The sequence below is a fragment of the Mustela nivalis genome (assembly GCF_964662115.1).
Source record: "Mustela nivalis genome assembly, chromosome: 11".
NCBI lineage: Eukaryota > Metazoa > Chordata > Mammalia > Carnivora > Mustelidae > Mustela > Mustela nivalis.
The window spans coordinates 57,523,723-57,539,514 of record NC_139030.1 but is presented as its reverse complement, the minus strand read 5'-3'; the positions used below and the strand labels follow the sequence as shown (position 1 = coordinate 57,539,514).

General features: G+C 40.4%; 1 protein-coding gene across 1 annotated transcript; it reads left to right on the top strand.

Annotated features, from left to right (window-relative positions):
- Positions 1-1,638: 1,638 nt before the first annotated feature.
- LOC309844441 (uncharacterized protein) lies at positions 1,639-15,415 on the top strand (the record flags this gene model as incomplete). Its single annotated transcript, XM_082691416.1, has 2 exons — positions 1,639-2,059; positions 14,992-15,415. The coding sequence occupies 2 exons, from the start codon at positions 1,639-1,641 to the stop codon at positions 15,072-15,074; spliced, it is 504 nt and encodes a 167-aa protein (XP_082547542.1). The 3' UTR covers positions 15,075-15,415.
- Between the last annotated feature and the right edge of the window lie 377 nt (positions 15,416-15,792).

The window sequence follows — 15,792 nt, the reverse complement described above, 5'->3', positions numbered from 1 at the left end:
TAATGCATTGATTATACCTCAAAATTTCTTTGAACAACCTGTATTTACAATGTAGCTCACAAAAAAATCAGCACCTACCTTGGGTCCCTGGAAACAGTATGTGGGGACCACACAGAAGTGTATACTGGGTATCCTCACTTGTATCATGGTGCTGCTTTCTGGCCACCCAAAGTAAGAAGAGAACTAGGGAGAGTGAAAAGGAGGCCCTTGATTGCTAGAAAATTTCTGGTCTGGGTGCTGACAAGTGTCCTTTTTTACGTGTTTTTTACGTGAGCAAATACAGAGCTATCCTGTAAGTACATCACACGGACCACACACACTGTAAGAAAGGAAAGCTTATCAAGATTGAATCATAGATCCTTTGCACCAGGCCAGCAGTGTCCTCTGCCAGCAAGGAGGACATGATTACAGCCTACGGAAGTAAGTTCAGGCGCTGCATCCCTACTTGATTCTTTTGTGATCTAGAAGGGCACCCGGAGTAGAGATAGAAGATGCAAATCACTGAAGAAAGCTGGTACATCCAACTCCAACCCTCCCAGATTATGAACGAAGCTTCCAAAGCAGTGAGACCCTCAGTCTTCATGGGCCCAATACATTTTATATACATATATGTGCGTGTGTGTGTGTTTAATGCATTCGGAATGCCTCAGATCTTTCTGTAAAAATAAGGTAGGCCCACTAACAAGGTACCCAGGGTCCCTGGAAAGTCAGTTGCAGTTTGTAAGGCTACATGTCACCGGCTGTGTTACCTAAGAGTATGCCAAGGCCAGTTTTGAGAAGCACCACTGGAAATGGATCTGGGGTCAAAATACAGGGTAGTATTCTTCTAAAGTCACTTCTTTCTCTGCACTGAAATCTGCCCATTGTCCCTCCTTTGCAAAAGCTACCGGGAAGATTAAAAAGGACATCAATGAAGGGTGAGTGAACTTTGGCCACTTTTCCACCCAAAACACCGGCGTAAAAGTAGAAATCAGTAACCAGGTGAAGTGCCACACCGCACAAAGATCAAGGCGAGGGGCGGGCGCGCAAGGCTGGAGGCGGGGAAGAAAATGTTCCGTCCCGTACCCCCCGCCCCCCGCCCAAACAACACAGTCCTCGCGCGCGCGGGAGGTAGAGGGGCGTCCCTGGGGGGCGGGAGGCCGCGCACCACTCCGAGGGAAGGCAAGAGTTAGGGCTCGCGGGGCGAGGCCCAGGAGAAGCGGTCGAAAAGCCGCGCCGCCCGCGGGTCCTGCCGCGGGGCTCCAAGCGTCCGCGGCCGAACCGCCAACGCTCGGCGAGGGGACGCCGCTCGGCCCAGCGACCCTCCCCGCCTCCCGGCCAGGAAGGGGCCGGCGGCTCTTTCCTGTCTAGTCTCTCCCCCCACGGCTTTCTGTAACCCGATCCCCGCACTCCGCTCCCCGGGCAGCCGCCGCCCCGCGCGCCTCCCCGCGCCACCCAGGCCAGCGCTATAGTTAGCAACCCTCCATCAACTCCGCCGGGGGTGGCGGGGGCTCGCCGCGCGCGCCCCTGTCCGGGCCAGACCCGCGCACGCCCCCGGCGTCCCCCGCCCCCCGACTCCCCTTTACCTTCGCTTGAAGATACTGGGGGTAGTAGTAGGTGGCGTACTGAGGGTACATCTGCTGTTTCCACACTTTGCCCATGAAGCTGGAAGGGAGCCTGCCGGGAGCCTGCCGTGCAGGGTCGCGGGCACTTTGGGGTTTCCAAGTCTCGATCTCTCCTGCCTCTCCCTTTCCGGCAGCGGCGGCGGCGGCGGCGGCTGCCGCTGCTCCACCTCCCAGCCCGGACCAGACGTCGTCGTCGTCGTCCTCCTCCTCTTTCTTCTCCTCCTCCTCCCAGGCAGAGAGAAAGACACTGCAGAGCGCAGAGGGCACCCCGGACAGGGCGCTCCCAAGGAGTTGCCTCCCGGAGCCCGACTGCTGCGAGGCTGACAAGGGCAGGCGCGCGGACCGCGCTCCGCTCCGGCGAGCAGGCAGAGCGGGGCTCGGAGGTGATCAGTGCAAGTGGAAAGTGCTGCTGCGGCGGCGGCGGCGGCTACGCTTGGTGCCAGGCGGCATCTGGGGTGGGTGCGCCCGATTGGGAGAGGGGAGAGGGGCTGGCGCGCCGAGGAGGTGGGGGGAAGGGCGCGCGGGGCGGGGCTTGGGCGCCGCGGAGCCCGGGACCCGCTGGAGGTGAGGGCTGAGTTTTAACCACTCCTCACCTCCAGGGCTCGCGGTTGGACGGGCGGAAACCCTGGGATCGCTTTGTGTCGGGGGTGGGGGCTGGGGGGCTGGGGGTGACTTGGGGGACCCAGCTTAAGAACTGCAAAGCGGACGAACACCTCGTTGTCTTTCCTGAGTTTTTTTTTTTTTTTCTTCGTAAGGGGGAGGGGAAGTAAGGGGAAAGTGGAGAAAATTTGATCAATTTCTCACTTCCCCCGCCCAATGATCTTTTTTTTTTTTTTTTTTAAACAAGAGATCGAAAATGATTTAGTGCCCAACCACAAAGCTGGAGTCGGGACCTTTGGGTTCTGTTCCCCCCACCCCCAGGCCACAACACTAATTTTCTAGGTGACCTTGGGAGGTTAGTGTCCTTCGGTTTGGGTTTCCCAGATGTGAGAGGTGAAATCTTGCCCCCTGCGCAAGGGGAGGCAAGTTCTCTGAAACACACACACACACACACACTCACGCCTCACAACAAACAGACGGATCCTTCTAAGGGGAGATGTCGCAAAGAGGCAGAATGTTATTATTAGAGGACACAATATAGACATCAGCTTTTCCCTGCCTCTTTCTAATGCTGCCAGACAGTCTGTCAACTCCCACTCAGGAGCAAGGAAACTCCCTGAGTTTAGAATATTTTAAGGCCATTTTGAAAGTCAGGCTGGCATATTGTTGCAGTGTGCTTCAGTGACATATAAAATCAATCTCTCTTTCTGCCTCTCTCCATTTCCTAATTGTCACAGTTATAGACAGCCCCAGACAGCCGTGGTCCAGTTCACTACGTAACTGGATATAATTTAATGGACTTAATTGGTCCCTGAAGCTGCCTATAGAAGACTTTTATATTCTAGCTCCAAAAGAGATAATACCAAAATGTACAACAGAGTAAGTAAGAAATCACCTCCAAATTGGAGTTCTTGCACATCTAATAAAATGCAATAAAAAATTCACTTGTTATTAAATAGACCTTTATTATTGTTTTGTCATTTTGGTTTTCAAAGAGTCTGTTTACCTAAGAGCACAAAAGGTAAATCAGACTAAAATCAAATGCCTGATTTTGTTAAGCAGTTATATTTTTATACGGTTACATTTCTAATTCAAAGCAGGTTAATAAGATACTTTAAGACAAAGAGACAGTGATGTGAGGCTCTTATAATCTTATATGATTTAGACAAATTTTAAGGTTATACATTTTAACAAAACAAAATAAATAAGTTCATATGAGAACATTTTGGATATGCCAGGAGACAAATCATGTTCTCTTAAAAAAAAAAAAATTAACAGTTAGCCTATGTAAAATCCTATACAGAAACTCATATTTACTGAGCTTCTGCTATATGGTGGGCATTGTTGAGGTTGATGTAAATCTGAAGTTCAGCATGCTTCACTGTCTAGTGAGGGGGAGCTTTAAAGTTCCTTACATTGTTTCAAAGCAGGACCCTTTCATGTTTTTTGAGCAGAGAACTGACATGAACTAACTTGTGTTTTAGGAACCTGTGTTTGAAAGGCTTGAGGTGATAAGGGAAATTACCAAACTTAGACTGCTCTACTTTTTTCTGGATGATGAAAATCCAGCCTGTGTTAAAGAGCCCAGAAGCACACACACAATTATGTAGACACTTGATTTATGACTGAATTGGTATTGCAGAGGAGTGGAGAAAGAATGAAGTTTTCCATAAATGATTCTCCGTCAGTTGGAAAAAATGAAAATTGAAATTTGAAATTGGAGCCCTGCCTCACAAAAGGGAAACAAAAGTGAATTAAAGTGAATTAAAGACCTAAATTAGAAAACAAAATGATAAAGGTGTTAGAAGATAATGTAGGGGGGCACCTGGGTGGCTCAGTGGGCTAAACCTCTGCCTTTGGCTCAGGTCATGATCTCAGGGTCCTGGGCTAGAGCCCTGAGCCCCACATCGGGGCTCTCTGCTCAACGGGGAGCCTGCTTCCCCCTCCCCCTCTACCTGACTCTCTGCTTAATTGAGATCTCTCTCTCTCTCTCTCTGTCAAATAAATAAATAAATAATCTCAAAAAAAAGAAGAAGAAGAAGAAGAAGATAACATAGGGAAATATCTTTATACCTTGAGGTAGGGAGAAATTCCTTTAATAAGGTGACCAAGAGTGCAAGATTGATCAACTTGACTATATGAAAAATGAGAACACTTGTTCATCAAAGGATTCTATTAGGTGAAAGAGCAAGCCACAAAATAGTTATATCTAATCCATAAAACTATAAAAAGTTAATATACAGAATATACAAAGTACTCCTTGGAGTCAATAAGAAAAAGAGAAGCAGCTTTTCAGAACATGAGCAAAAGTCCAATGCATATTTCACAGAGGAAGAAGCTCAAATGTTCCTATAACTTGTGAAAAGATGTCCACCCTTATTGATAACAAAGAAATGCAGGTTAAAATAATAATAAAACACCATTTCACGCTTACCAGATTGACAAAAAATAAGACCGAAAATATTAAGTGTTAGGTGAAGTGATGTGGAAGAGGGGGAAATCTTGAAAACTGGTTTCCAAAGAAAGCATGAATTGGTATAACCACCACTTTAGAAAACAGTTTGGCATTGCCCAACATCATTTGCATGTATACTATGACACAGTAATTTTACATGTAAGTACATACCCCAAAGAAAGTATTTATAAATGCACCAAGAGAAATATACTGAAATGTTCACAATATACTAAAAATTAAAATGTCTATCAACCATTGAATGGATAAAGAGGTTATGGTACATGCACACAATGGAACACTTTGTAGCAGTGAAAATGAATAAACTATAATTAAAAGCATCAACACATATCTTTGAAAAATTGATGTTGAGGGGCACCTGGGTGGCTCAATGGGTTAAAGCCTCTGCCTTCAGCTCAGGTCATGATCCCAGGGTCCTGGGATAGAGCCCCGCATTGGGGCGGGGGCTGCTCAGTGGAGAGCCTGCTTCCCTTCCTCTCTCTCTCTCTGCCTGCCTCTCTGCCTACTTGAGATCTCTATCAAATAAATAAATAAAATCTTAAAAAAAAAAGAAAAATTGATGTTGAAGAAGCGAGTCAACGTAAAGCATCATTTCATTTGTATCAAATTCTGAAACAAAATAAACTAAATAGTATATTGTGTAAGAATGGCGTATGAATAGTAAAACAAAAATTATATAAAGAACAATAAATAGATATCAGAAAATTCAGAATGGTGGGTATTTCTGAGGGAGAAGAGTGAGATATTCAGGGAGGGACCACAGGGGACTAATAGAAGTGGTAATATTTCATGTTTTGCACTGAGTCGTGGATACATAAGAATATATTTCAATGCTTTTCTATAAATGGTTCATAGGCTTTTCTGCACATTTGTCATATTTTATACTAAAACACTTCAAAAACAAAACTCAACTTCTAATTTTAATCCCGATTATTTTCAAAGAAATACAAAAGCAAAGAGAACAATGAACCAGCTTCAACACTTACCAACTTTTGCCAATCTTATTACACCCACTCAATGCACACACCAACACCCACACAAACATGCTTTCAGTTTTCTGTAGTATTTTAAAGCAAATCCCGAACATTATGTCATTTCATCTGCAACTATTTTAATACCTACTTCAAACAAACAAGAACTTTTTTTAACACAATATCATGATCACATCTAACGAAATTCATAATAATTTATTAAGATCAACTGACCTTTTCTTGTTCATTTTTCCCTGGTTATCTAAAAATGGCTTTTGTAGTTCATTTAAATCAAACTGAAACAATGTTCACATCTTAAATTTGGTTGACATATCAGATGTATCAATATATAGAAGTTTGCTCCCACTCACTTTTTAATTTGATATTTATTTGTTAAAGAAATCAGGGTGTTTGTTTTATAAAATGTCCCACATGGCTGATTTCAACCTCCTGATGCCACTTAAAGTGATATTTAGTTCTAGAGGTTTCATTACATTTAGGTTCACTTCTTTTTTTTTGGCAAAGAATGCTTCCTAGATGGTACTGAACAAGCACAGGGGGTGGGATGTGCATCATATCACATCGGGAGACAAATCGTGACTGATTGACCCATTTTTAGTAATAAATTGATAGATTGATCAGAAGTTCTGGTATTATCAGGCTGATTATCCACTAAAAAGTTCCATGGTTTTAATAGTCATTCATGAGTGCTACCTCAACCCATTATTTCATCTGGTGTGACAAAATTATGGTTTTAAAATTTTATCATTTCTTATGCACTTATTAGTTGGAAATTGTCTATGGAGAAAATTTTTCTTCAAATTCTTTGGTTAACTTGAAATACAATTAGCACAGAGAAAGCAAGATAAATTTCTCCCTGTTTACTAATTTTCAGAAAAATGAACTGATGCCATACGACATTCCAAAGCTAACCAGTTTTAAATAATATTCTGAACTTATAGGTTTTTATATATTTTATTTGTTTCAAACCATGACAGTCCTTATTCTTTTGGTATTCAAATTGTCCCATCTTTGGCCAATAGGAGACTCTTAGACTTGGCTTCTATGTCCATCTTATGTCCCTCCTAGTCTGATGGATTTTTTGCTTTCTAGTTTAATAAAATTGTCCCAGGTTTTTGTAGAGTTCATGCCCAAACCCAGATCAGCTATTCCTCTAACAAACTCAATTGGCTTGCTCTTAAAAAATTTTTTTTAAATAATATCAAATTCTTTGAAATGTGTTCTTCATACTTAGCATGTTTGAGAGAAGGAGGTCATGAAAGATTCTTAATGAACTTTGTGCCAAGATGACCCCTGGGAGAGCATGAACCACTAAGTGATGTTCCCCCAAGAGAAGCTGTAATTTACATCTCTGCCGACATTGAAGAAGCATCCTCTTCAAGCAGAACACACACAGACACCACTGGGGAGGCAGTTGACTTGATGTTTGCCATCACGGAGCTTACCATCTAGAGAAAGGGGCAGACATGAAACAATAGTAAATTGTGGTAAACTCTATGAAGAAAGCGACAGTATAATGGGAGGAGACCAACTTTGTGAGAGTTAGGTTAGAAATTTTAAGTAGAGTTGTCAGGGAAAACCTCTTTGAGGCAATGGTCTGGAAGAGAATAGTCAGCTATAAGAAGGTTGTGTGAAGGAAAGATGGAGAGCTGTGTCCATGCAGAAGCAGCAACAAGTTAAAGACGTTGAAGCACAAATTTTGCCATCTGAGATCTCCAGTCTGGCTTCACTTAAAACCAAAGGCAAACTTTTTTTTTTTTTTTAAACTATAGGTAATCAGAAGTGGACCAAACAAATTAACATTGATGAATGCCTTTGTTCTAATGCCATCTGCCAAAGAGTATTGAAATAATTGAAGGATTAGTTTAGATATTTTGCTGCAAAACCCCCTGTACTAGAACATCGGCGAATTGGAAATGGGATTTAGATTTATTAGAAAGGCTGCACACACAACGTGGAGTGTGTGGTTATGGGTACTCTTGCTTCCACTCCAGGTAACTAGCTGATGTCTGTAATACATTTACCAAACACTTAGAATAGAAAGGCCAAGTTTTTGCAAGATGAAAGTGTGACTGACATAAATGTTAGAACTCTCAGAGGCTTAAGCAAATAAGAATGTAGATAAAAGGGAACCAGTGGTTTGACTCCACAATAAAGTTTTTACAGTCTTCAAGAAGGTTCTGTATTAATCTTCTAGCTTGATGCTTCTTAGATATTTATCTGTAGCCCCTATTTTAGAGACCCCTGCCTTAAGAAATAAAATTGTATTATCATTATAAGTGGAATATTCTTTAAAAATGTTTTTTTCATCAAAATAAAACACACATTTTAAAATTCTCAGAATGTCTCCCCTATCTCTCACCGGAGTTTGAGAAGCACTGTTTAGTTCATGCTTTTTATCACAACTTACAACTCCCTTCTGGACCAGATTCTTCCCATTTTTCCAGATTCATCCTCTTCTTCTATTACCTCTTGGCTTGTGGTTTTTCCTTCCTTCCACGCCTGTTCCATAACAGGGTTCCATACGTTTCTTAAAGGGACTTCCATTACAGTGAATATTTATTACCATAGATGATGATGGACTGGTAAGTCCTAAATGTAGCAAGTAATGCATGAAGTTGGGTGCTGCTATCTAACAATGTGGTGGAACTAAGGACTCAGTTTAGTATCAAGGACATACATTCCCCACAAACAACTCTGTTTGGAAAGGGTGGTCCATAAAGAAGATTTTACTTGATCATTTTATCTGACCTACCCAGATGATCATCTCCACCAAAGGGACAAATGAAATAACTTAGTAACTAATTAATTCATCCAGTGAGCATACAGTAAGCACCATCAGTATGCAAGAGACTATTTGTTGATGGGCTCTAAAGGCAAATAAAGATATGGACCTGCCCTCAAGGAACCATGGTTCTGTTATATGCAGTCATTAGTTCATCTTAGGAATCTGTAAACAGGTGGCTGATAGGATTAATTAATAACCTTTGATGACATCAAAATCCCAAATAATTTAAAATTTTGGAGTCAAGGAAATAAGCCAGTGGAATAGGAAGAGAACATTTCTCTCACCTTATGGTCTGATTTCTTTTCTATAGGCCAGCAGTCCTCAAGCCACCTTTTGTTCAAAATTTGGATTTTGTGGAGGTCACTGTTTCCTAGAGATAGATTTAAAATGTTGTGCCCTTGCTTTCCAGGTTTTCAAAATGCTTTTGATAAAAATCATTTAAAGACATGACTTTTTAAAAAAATGTTTTAGTAGGACTAACAAAATCATGTTATTAAACATGTGTCTACTGAGGGCTATTTCTTTCAACTGTAATTTCACTTTTTAAAATAGCCTGCCCCATGCAGCAATATGTTTAGGTACCTGTGTGAGGTAGGCTGTGATTCTGTGACTTCATAGAAGAGGTCAAGAAAAGGGGCTTGTGCTCCCAATATTTTAAGGCTCTTTTAATGAGGACGTTTCCAGCGTGCTCTGCAATAACAGAACTTCTACAGAAATTCTCCAAAGATGGGCGCCTGAGTGGCTCAGTCAGTTAAGTGTCTGCCTTTCAGTTCAGGTCATGATCTCAGCTCCCTGGGACCAAACCACACATGGGGCTCCCTGCTCAGTGGGGAGCCTACTTCTCCCTCTGCCTGCCAGTCCCCCTGCTTGTGCTCTCTCTCTCCCTGATCGATCAATCAGTCAATCAATCTAAAAAGAAAGAAAGATTCCAAAAAGATAGAGGGGAATTTTTGTCTTTCCCCATTTCTTTCTTTAAAAAAAAAAAAAAAAAAAAATTTAACGCCCGACCCATATTAAAGGCAACTAGTCATTTCTATTCTCAGACGTTAGAGATTTTTTTAAGTATTTAATAATGGGATAGAACAACAAATGTCTTAAAAGCTGAGATTTAATCAGCAGGCATGCAGACATGATGTTTGTACGTATGTATATGTGTACACACACACAAACATACTCTTCAATGCAGTTCTGAAATGAAAAGTTATGCTCCAAGATCACATAGAAATATGCAATAAAAATGAAAACCCAAGACTAGAAATTCTGTCAGTTTTTATCTTCCAGGGTATGGGTTCTCTGGCATGTAGATTATTAGCCAAGGCAAGGTAGAAGGCATTGGTGATTCTCTTCACCAGATGCTGCTATGGAGTTAGAAAGCTAGGGAAGAAGGAAAGAACACATAAAGGAAACATCAACTTCAGCTTCCTTAATGCCTGAACATTTCCCAGATTTACAATTAGAGTTAATTCTCAACAACACTTTGTTTTTGTTCCCAGGATTTCCTCTAGTCTTACCTGGACTTTATCACCACCATTTGCCATCATCATTATCTTGAAATTATTTTAACATCGTCATTACTTTTTAGTTTGTGAACCCTCTCATATGAGTTACCTCCTTTGATCTTCCCTGAAATCCTTCCAGGTAGATATTTTTACTAAGGGCACAGACTCTCGAGCCAGACTGCCTAGGTTTAAAGCTGGCTCTTCCACTCCCCAGCTGGGAAAGGGTAAAATGAGGTTGTTGAGAGATTAAATGAATTCATATACAAATGGCGCGTAGAATAGTGCATGGCACAGTTTAAACACTATGAAAGTATTAATTATTATTAGTGATTTTATGTATGGAAAAAGACCAAAGCTCATAGATATTCAGTGATTGGCCTCATTAATGTAGTTCTCTATGGTAAGGTAAAAATCTAGGGCAAAACCCTAGGACTTATCATACTGAAGGTCCTATTGCTTCACATTGTTCAGTACTACCATCCCACTTAGACTGAATTTCCTTTCTTTCTCTCCTCTCCCTTTCCCTTCTCCAAGCCTGCCATCACCCTCACCACCTCTTCTACCATTCTTGCCCCCAACATCACCACCAGAAACACCAGCATGATGAGCTAAGTTGCCGCAAATTGGAAAGAAACCTATGTTGATAAATTTCTTTTCAATGGGTAGATGAAGAAGGAAGAAGGATAGAAAGAAAGAAGGTAGGACCAAGGAAAGAAAGGAAAGATGATTTATGTATTATAGACTGAAGGGGAACATTCTACCAGACAACCATACTAGAAGGTATATTTAACTTGCAGTTACGATCTCTACTTATTAATAAAAAAACAATGCCTGAGATGAAAAGTATACTTGAAAAGATTAATAGCAACTTAGATTAGCGAGCTTGAACAGATAGCAGTTAAAACTGTCTGAAACAAAACCAATTCAGACTGTTAAACCATGTTAATACTATGAATATAAATTGATAATTTATGTAAAAATATGGAAATGCTTGTGTAAAATTTACAGTAGTATGTGAGCTAGGATGTTGTGAGAGTGGATAGATTTTGTTGCTATTGTTGCTGTAATTTTCAATATTTATTCATTCCATTGTTTAGCACAGGTATACGGGATGGGCTGATACTGTTAACCAACAGGGCACTAAGGACAAATTAAATATTCCTGTCCTTGAGCGGTTCTCAGTCTAGTAGAGAAAACAGACATATGAATGCATGATCGCTATAGAATATGGTGAGCTGGATAAGCGGGAGGCACTTTATTTGGACTGAAGTAGTCCAACGAAGCCTGTCTGAGAAAAGACATTTTTAGCTATAGTTTATGGGCAGAGAAAATGAATTTACTGAGTAAATAGACAATTAGAATGGAGTAGGGGTAGAGGAGAACTGGAGAATTCCAGGCATAAGATCAGACTGTGCAAAAGAGTACGTGTATAGTTATTGAACTACAGATCTTTGCTTACGACTTACAACGACAAGTACGTGCAGGGGTGAGTAGGGATTGAGGCAGGAAAGGCTTCAGTGGGGGGCCAGATCATGACGATCTTATTAGAATACTATTGTGCAATAAGTGAGATTTTTCTGCAAAGGCAGAAATGAAGAGTTTTGTAAATCACTTGAGCTTTATTCTGTATGCACAAGGGAGTTGTTAAGGGATTTTATACAATCTGAATTGTAATCTGAGTTACAAGGTCAGATTTATGATTAGAAAAATTACGTTGCTATCGCTGTGGTAGATACATTCAGTGTTGATGAGCGAGACTAGAATCAGAAACTCCAGCTATTCCAGAGAAGGAATAGATGATGGCGGAACTAAGTCAGGATATAGGAGAGCAGTGAGAGCATTTCATTCTGGATACAGACAATAACGGGGTGCATTATCTATGGAGAATTTCAAAGCAATAAGAAAGCTAACTAAAGTCAGTATGGTTTATATTCTCACTATGCACCCTTTTATCACTAAACAACATGAGTGGCAAAATACTCCTCCCAGAAAAAATCATTTGTTGGTCTAAGTCCCAAATAACCATGGTTTCTGTTGAGTTTTAATAATTGTATTAGTTATTTATTGCTGTGCAACAAATTAGTACAAAATTTGCAACTTAAACAATAAACATTCATTATCTCACATGGTTTCCAAGGGTGGGGAATTTGGGAGTGGCTTAGCTGGTTGATTCTGGCTTAGGGTCTCTCATAAGACTTAGCTATCAAGTGAAACTGTAGTCACCTTAAGGTTTGACTGGGCTGGAGGATGCACTTCTAATCTCACTCATGTGGCTATTGGCTGCATCCTCCATTTCCCTCCATGTGAGCCTCTCTATAGGAGAGGAAGAGAGAAAAAGAGAATGCCTGTGTCAGAGACAACCAAGACAGAAGCTACAGTGTAACTTAACCTCAGAAGTGACACACTATCAATCCTGCCATATTTTAGTAGTTAGTGTGGCAAGGGACTGACTATAAAAGAATGTGAGTACCACATACATTATATATCATGGTGTATATTGAAAATTTAAATGAGCACATTCTTATTACTTACTGTTTTACTTTCTATACTTGCTTATATCGTAAAGACTGTAAGTTGCATGAAGTCAATTCAGAAAATTGCCCAGTAAGCAATCACTCCAACTCTCCATTCTCTTCCCAGCCTCTGGCAACTAGCAATCTGCTTTCTCTTTCTGTGGATTTGCCACTTCTGTACATTTCATATAAGAGGAATCATACAACATGTGGCCTTTTTTTGGTTTAGCTTCCTTCTCTAAGTATGTTTTTGAACACACTGTAGAATGCATGTATCAGTACTTCATTCTTTTTCATGGTCCTATAATATTCCATTGCATATTTATACCACAATTTGTTTATCCATTCATCTATTGATGGATACGTGGGTTATTTCCATCTTTTGGCTATCTTGAATTATAAATATTACAAATATTATAAATATTTGTATAAAAGGATGTGTTGGGAGAGATGCCAGTGAATATGTGAGTGAATGTGTCTGGCAAGTACTTATATCCATGGATATGAAGTTAAGAGGAGAGGTCCGAGACCAGCACTCTATATGTTAGGTGTCAAAACCAAGGGAGAGGATGAGATCACCAGAGGATTGCATGTACAGCAAAGAGGGCAGCAGATTGAAAGTAGGAGACAAGTCAAAATATTAACGACATATAAGACTTGGCTAAGACCCCTAGACATGCTCTGGTATGAGATTCATAAGCATCAGACTAGCTCACATTAAGCAGAGCTTCTTATCTGTCACTGACCTGTGACTTTGTAAGGTCACATAACTTCTTTCAATAACCTACTCAAGAATTCAGCCATTTTTATTATCAAGAAATCACTTACTTCTAGGTGTTTAAATTTCAATTTTTGACAATAAGAAATCATATCCTGCCCTGTGGAAGATGGATAATGCTTAGCTGGTGCTCTGTGATAACTCAGGCATCTTTTCTATTGACTAATAATTTTAGGTCTTTCATCTTCTTTTTAAGTATTTTCTAATATTTAGATGTATTTTCTAGATTTCCCATAATTTACTACATCATGATTCAATTGGATGGTCTAATAAAGCAGTGTCTCATGCTTAATAAAGTATGTGCTCTACCAAGATCTTACAGTCCACCCTTCTTTTAAGATACTATCGTGTTCTATTATTATAAAAAGGAACAAGACAAATCCACTATTGATTTATCAGTATCTTTAACATGTGTTCCACTGTAATCTTGAGCCCATTTATTGATGTTTATGTCTAGATAATAATTTCACTTATTACATTAGTAGAGAATATTATTTCAGGGCATGGGTTAATGTCGCCAATTTTTCTAGAAAACTTCTTTGTTTACTTACACATAGCTCTGATTTACAAAGAACACTTTCAATTTTCTTCTTGTGTGTGTGTTTTTTTTTTAAAGATTATATTTATTTATTTGACAGACAGAGATCACAAGTAGGCAGAGAGGCAGGCAGAGAGAGAGGAGGAAGCAGGCTCCCTGCTGAGTAGAGAGCCCGATGTGGGACTCCATCCCAGCACCCTGAGATCATGACCTGAGCCGAAGGCAGCGGCTTAACCCACTGAGCCACCCAGGCGCCCCTTCTTGTGTGTTTTTAAGTGTTAATAATCTTGTCATATTTGACATCATGCCAGAATTGAGAATTTTCCCAATTCCATTTTATCATTAATAAGGAATATTGAACAACATTAGGGGCCTAAAATTCACCCCACTGTGGTAGTTTTCAGATTGACACTAACTTGTTCACCTACACTTCGAGGGGACATTGCTTTCCATCAAATCATGCCACTAGAATTGCATAAACCCTCTTATGTTTGCGCAACCTCCCCCCTCAAATTGGTATGGAACATAAGCAAGGTTGTAAATCTGTCTGGTGGACTAAATTCCAGCTCACATGAAACCCAGTCATTTCCATTTCCTGTATGTGCATTGCAGAATGCAATGATTGTAAGCTGTGCGATCTTTGTCAGGACTTTCTGGGTTTGGTACATATTGTGACCGACAGAGCCGCGATAATGAAATGCGAGTGATCCTGCCCTGTCAAGATGCTTTAGATGGATTTCCTTGTCTTCGGGAGATGTCTGGCCGTGAGGGAGGAGGAAATCTAATCTAACAGTCAGAAGACTAGTACCTGCTCCCTGATGTCTAGAAGGAAGTTAGATTCTTGGATAATGTGATTATAGGGCCTCGTGTTTACTGCTGTGGAATCATCAGGCTATTCCAACTCTTTGAAAGATGGGTCTCTTATGTGCTCAAAGGGTGGAGCTAACAGTCCTTTCTCAGCACTGTGCAGAGAGACTAGATTGCTAGTGGGTAATTAGTGTTGCTGGGATGTGGGCAAAGTACAGTTGGGTCAGGGCACCCCTTCCCCTCCAGGATCCAGCCTGCTAGACATCCACTTTCTAGTTGGCTTGCTAGAGGTCCTGCTTACATTTAATATCCATGAATCTTGTACATTTCAAAGTTCTTGCATAATGCCACTTACTAAATGTTATCTCACTTAATTCTCTCCATCACCTTGCTTTGTAGGTTACTATCTTTTGGTGAGAACGAGAAGGCTGTGTGAAGTTACATCTTGCCCAAGGCTTCAGAGAGACAGAATCAGGATTTGAACTGAGTTCTTACTCAGTGAAGTATGCCTCATTATTTCACTTCAAGCAAAGAGCCAACAGAAAAACATGAATGGTTCAGTTAATTAAATTTAAATTGATTTTGAAATCGGTTGGCACATTTATGTAAATTTTCTGTACTCATATCTTATAAAAGCTGCTTCTGATCTTCATTCTGATATAATTAAGATTTTTATGTTTTGGTAACCAGCAAGTGCACCATTTCAAATTCTACCTTTCTCATGTAATATGTCATTTTTACTTTCCTGTGTTGTCTATTTTTTATAGCTTTAATTTTAATAGTTACACAACAGTACGGTCAATAAACAGTCATTTAAACAATTCTTAATGTAGTGGTGAAAATTAAGATAATACTCTACAAGTACGTCTCACTTTAGGAAAACCAGAATCGTGGACAAACAAAAAAAGCAAAACCAAGGGTGAATATTTTCTTAATGAAAGGATTCAATATAGAATTCCTTTAAATAGTACACTTCCCCGAATTCCTAGGGGATTCAGTTTCTTAAAAGTAAGAGACACACACTTCTGCCTAAGACTGGCTAATTTCAGGGATCCTTTCTAGCATCACCATGTCTAATATATTGATTGGGTAAGAAGAGGCTGCCCATATAGTCTAGGGGTTTTTCAGTTACAGGAATGGAGGATATGTTTACTTCTCAGGCCCTCCTTGTTCAATATAAACTCAGAAGAGTTTTTCACT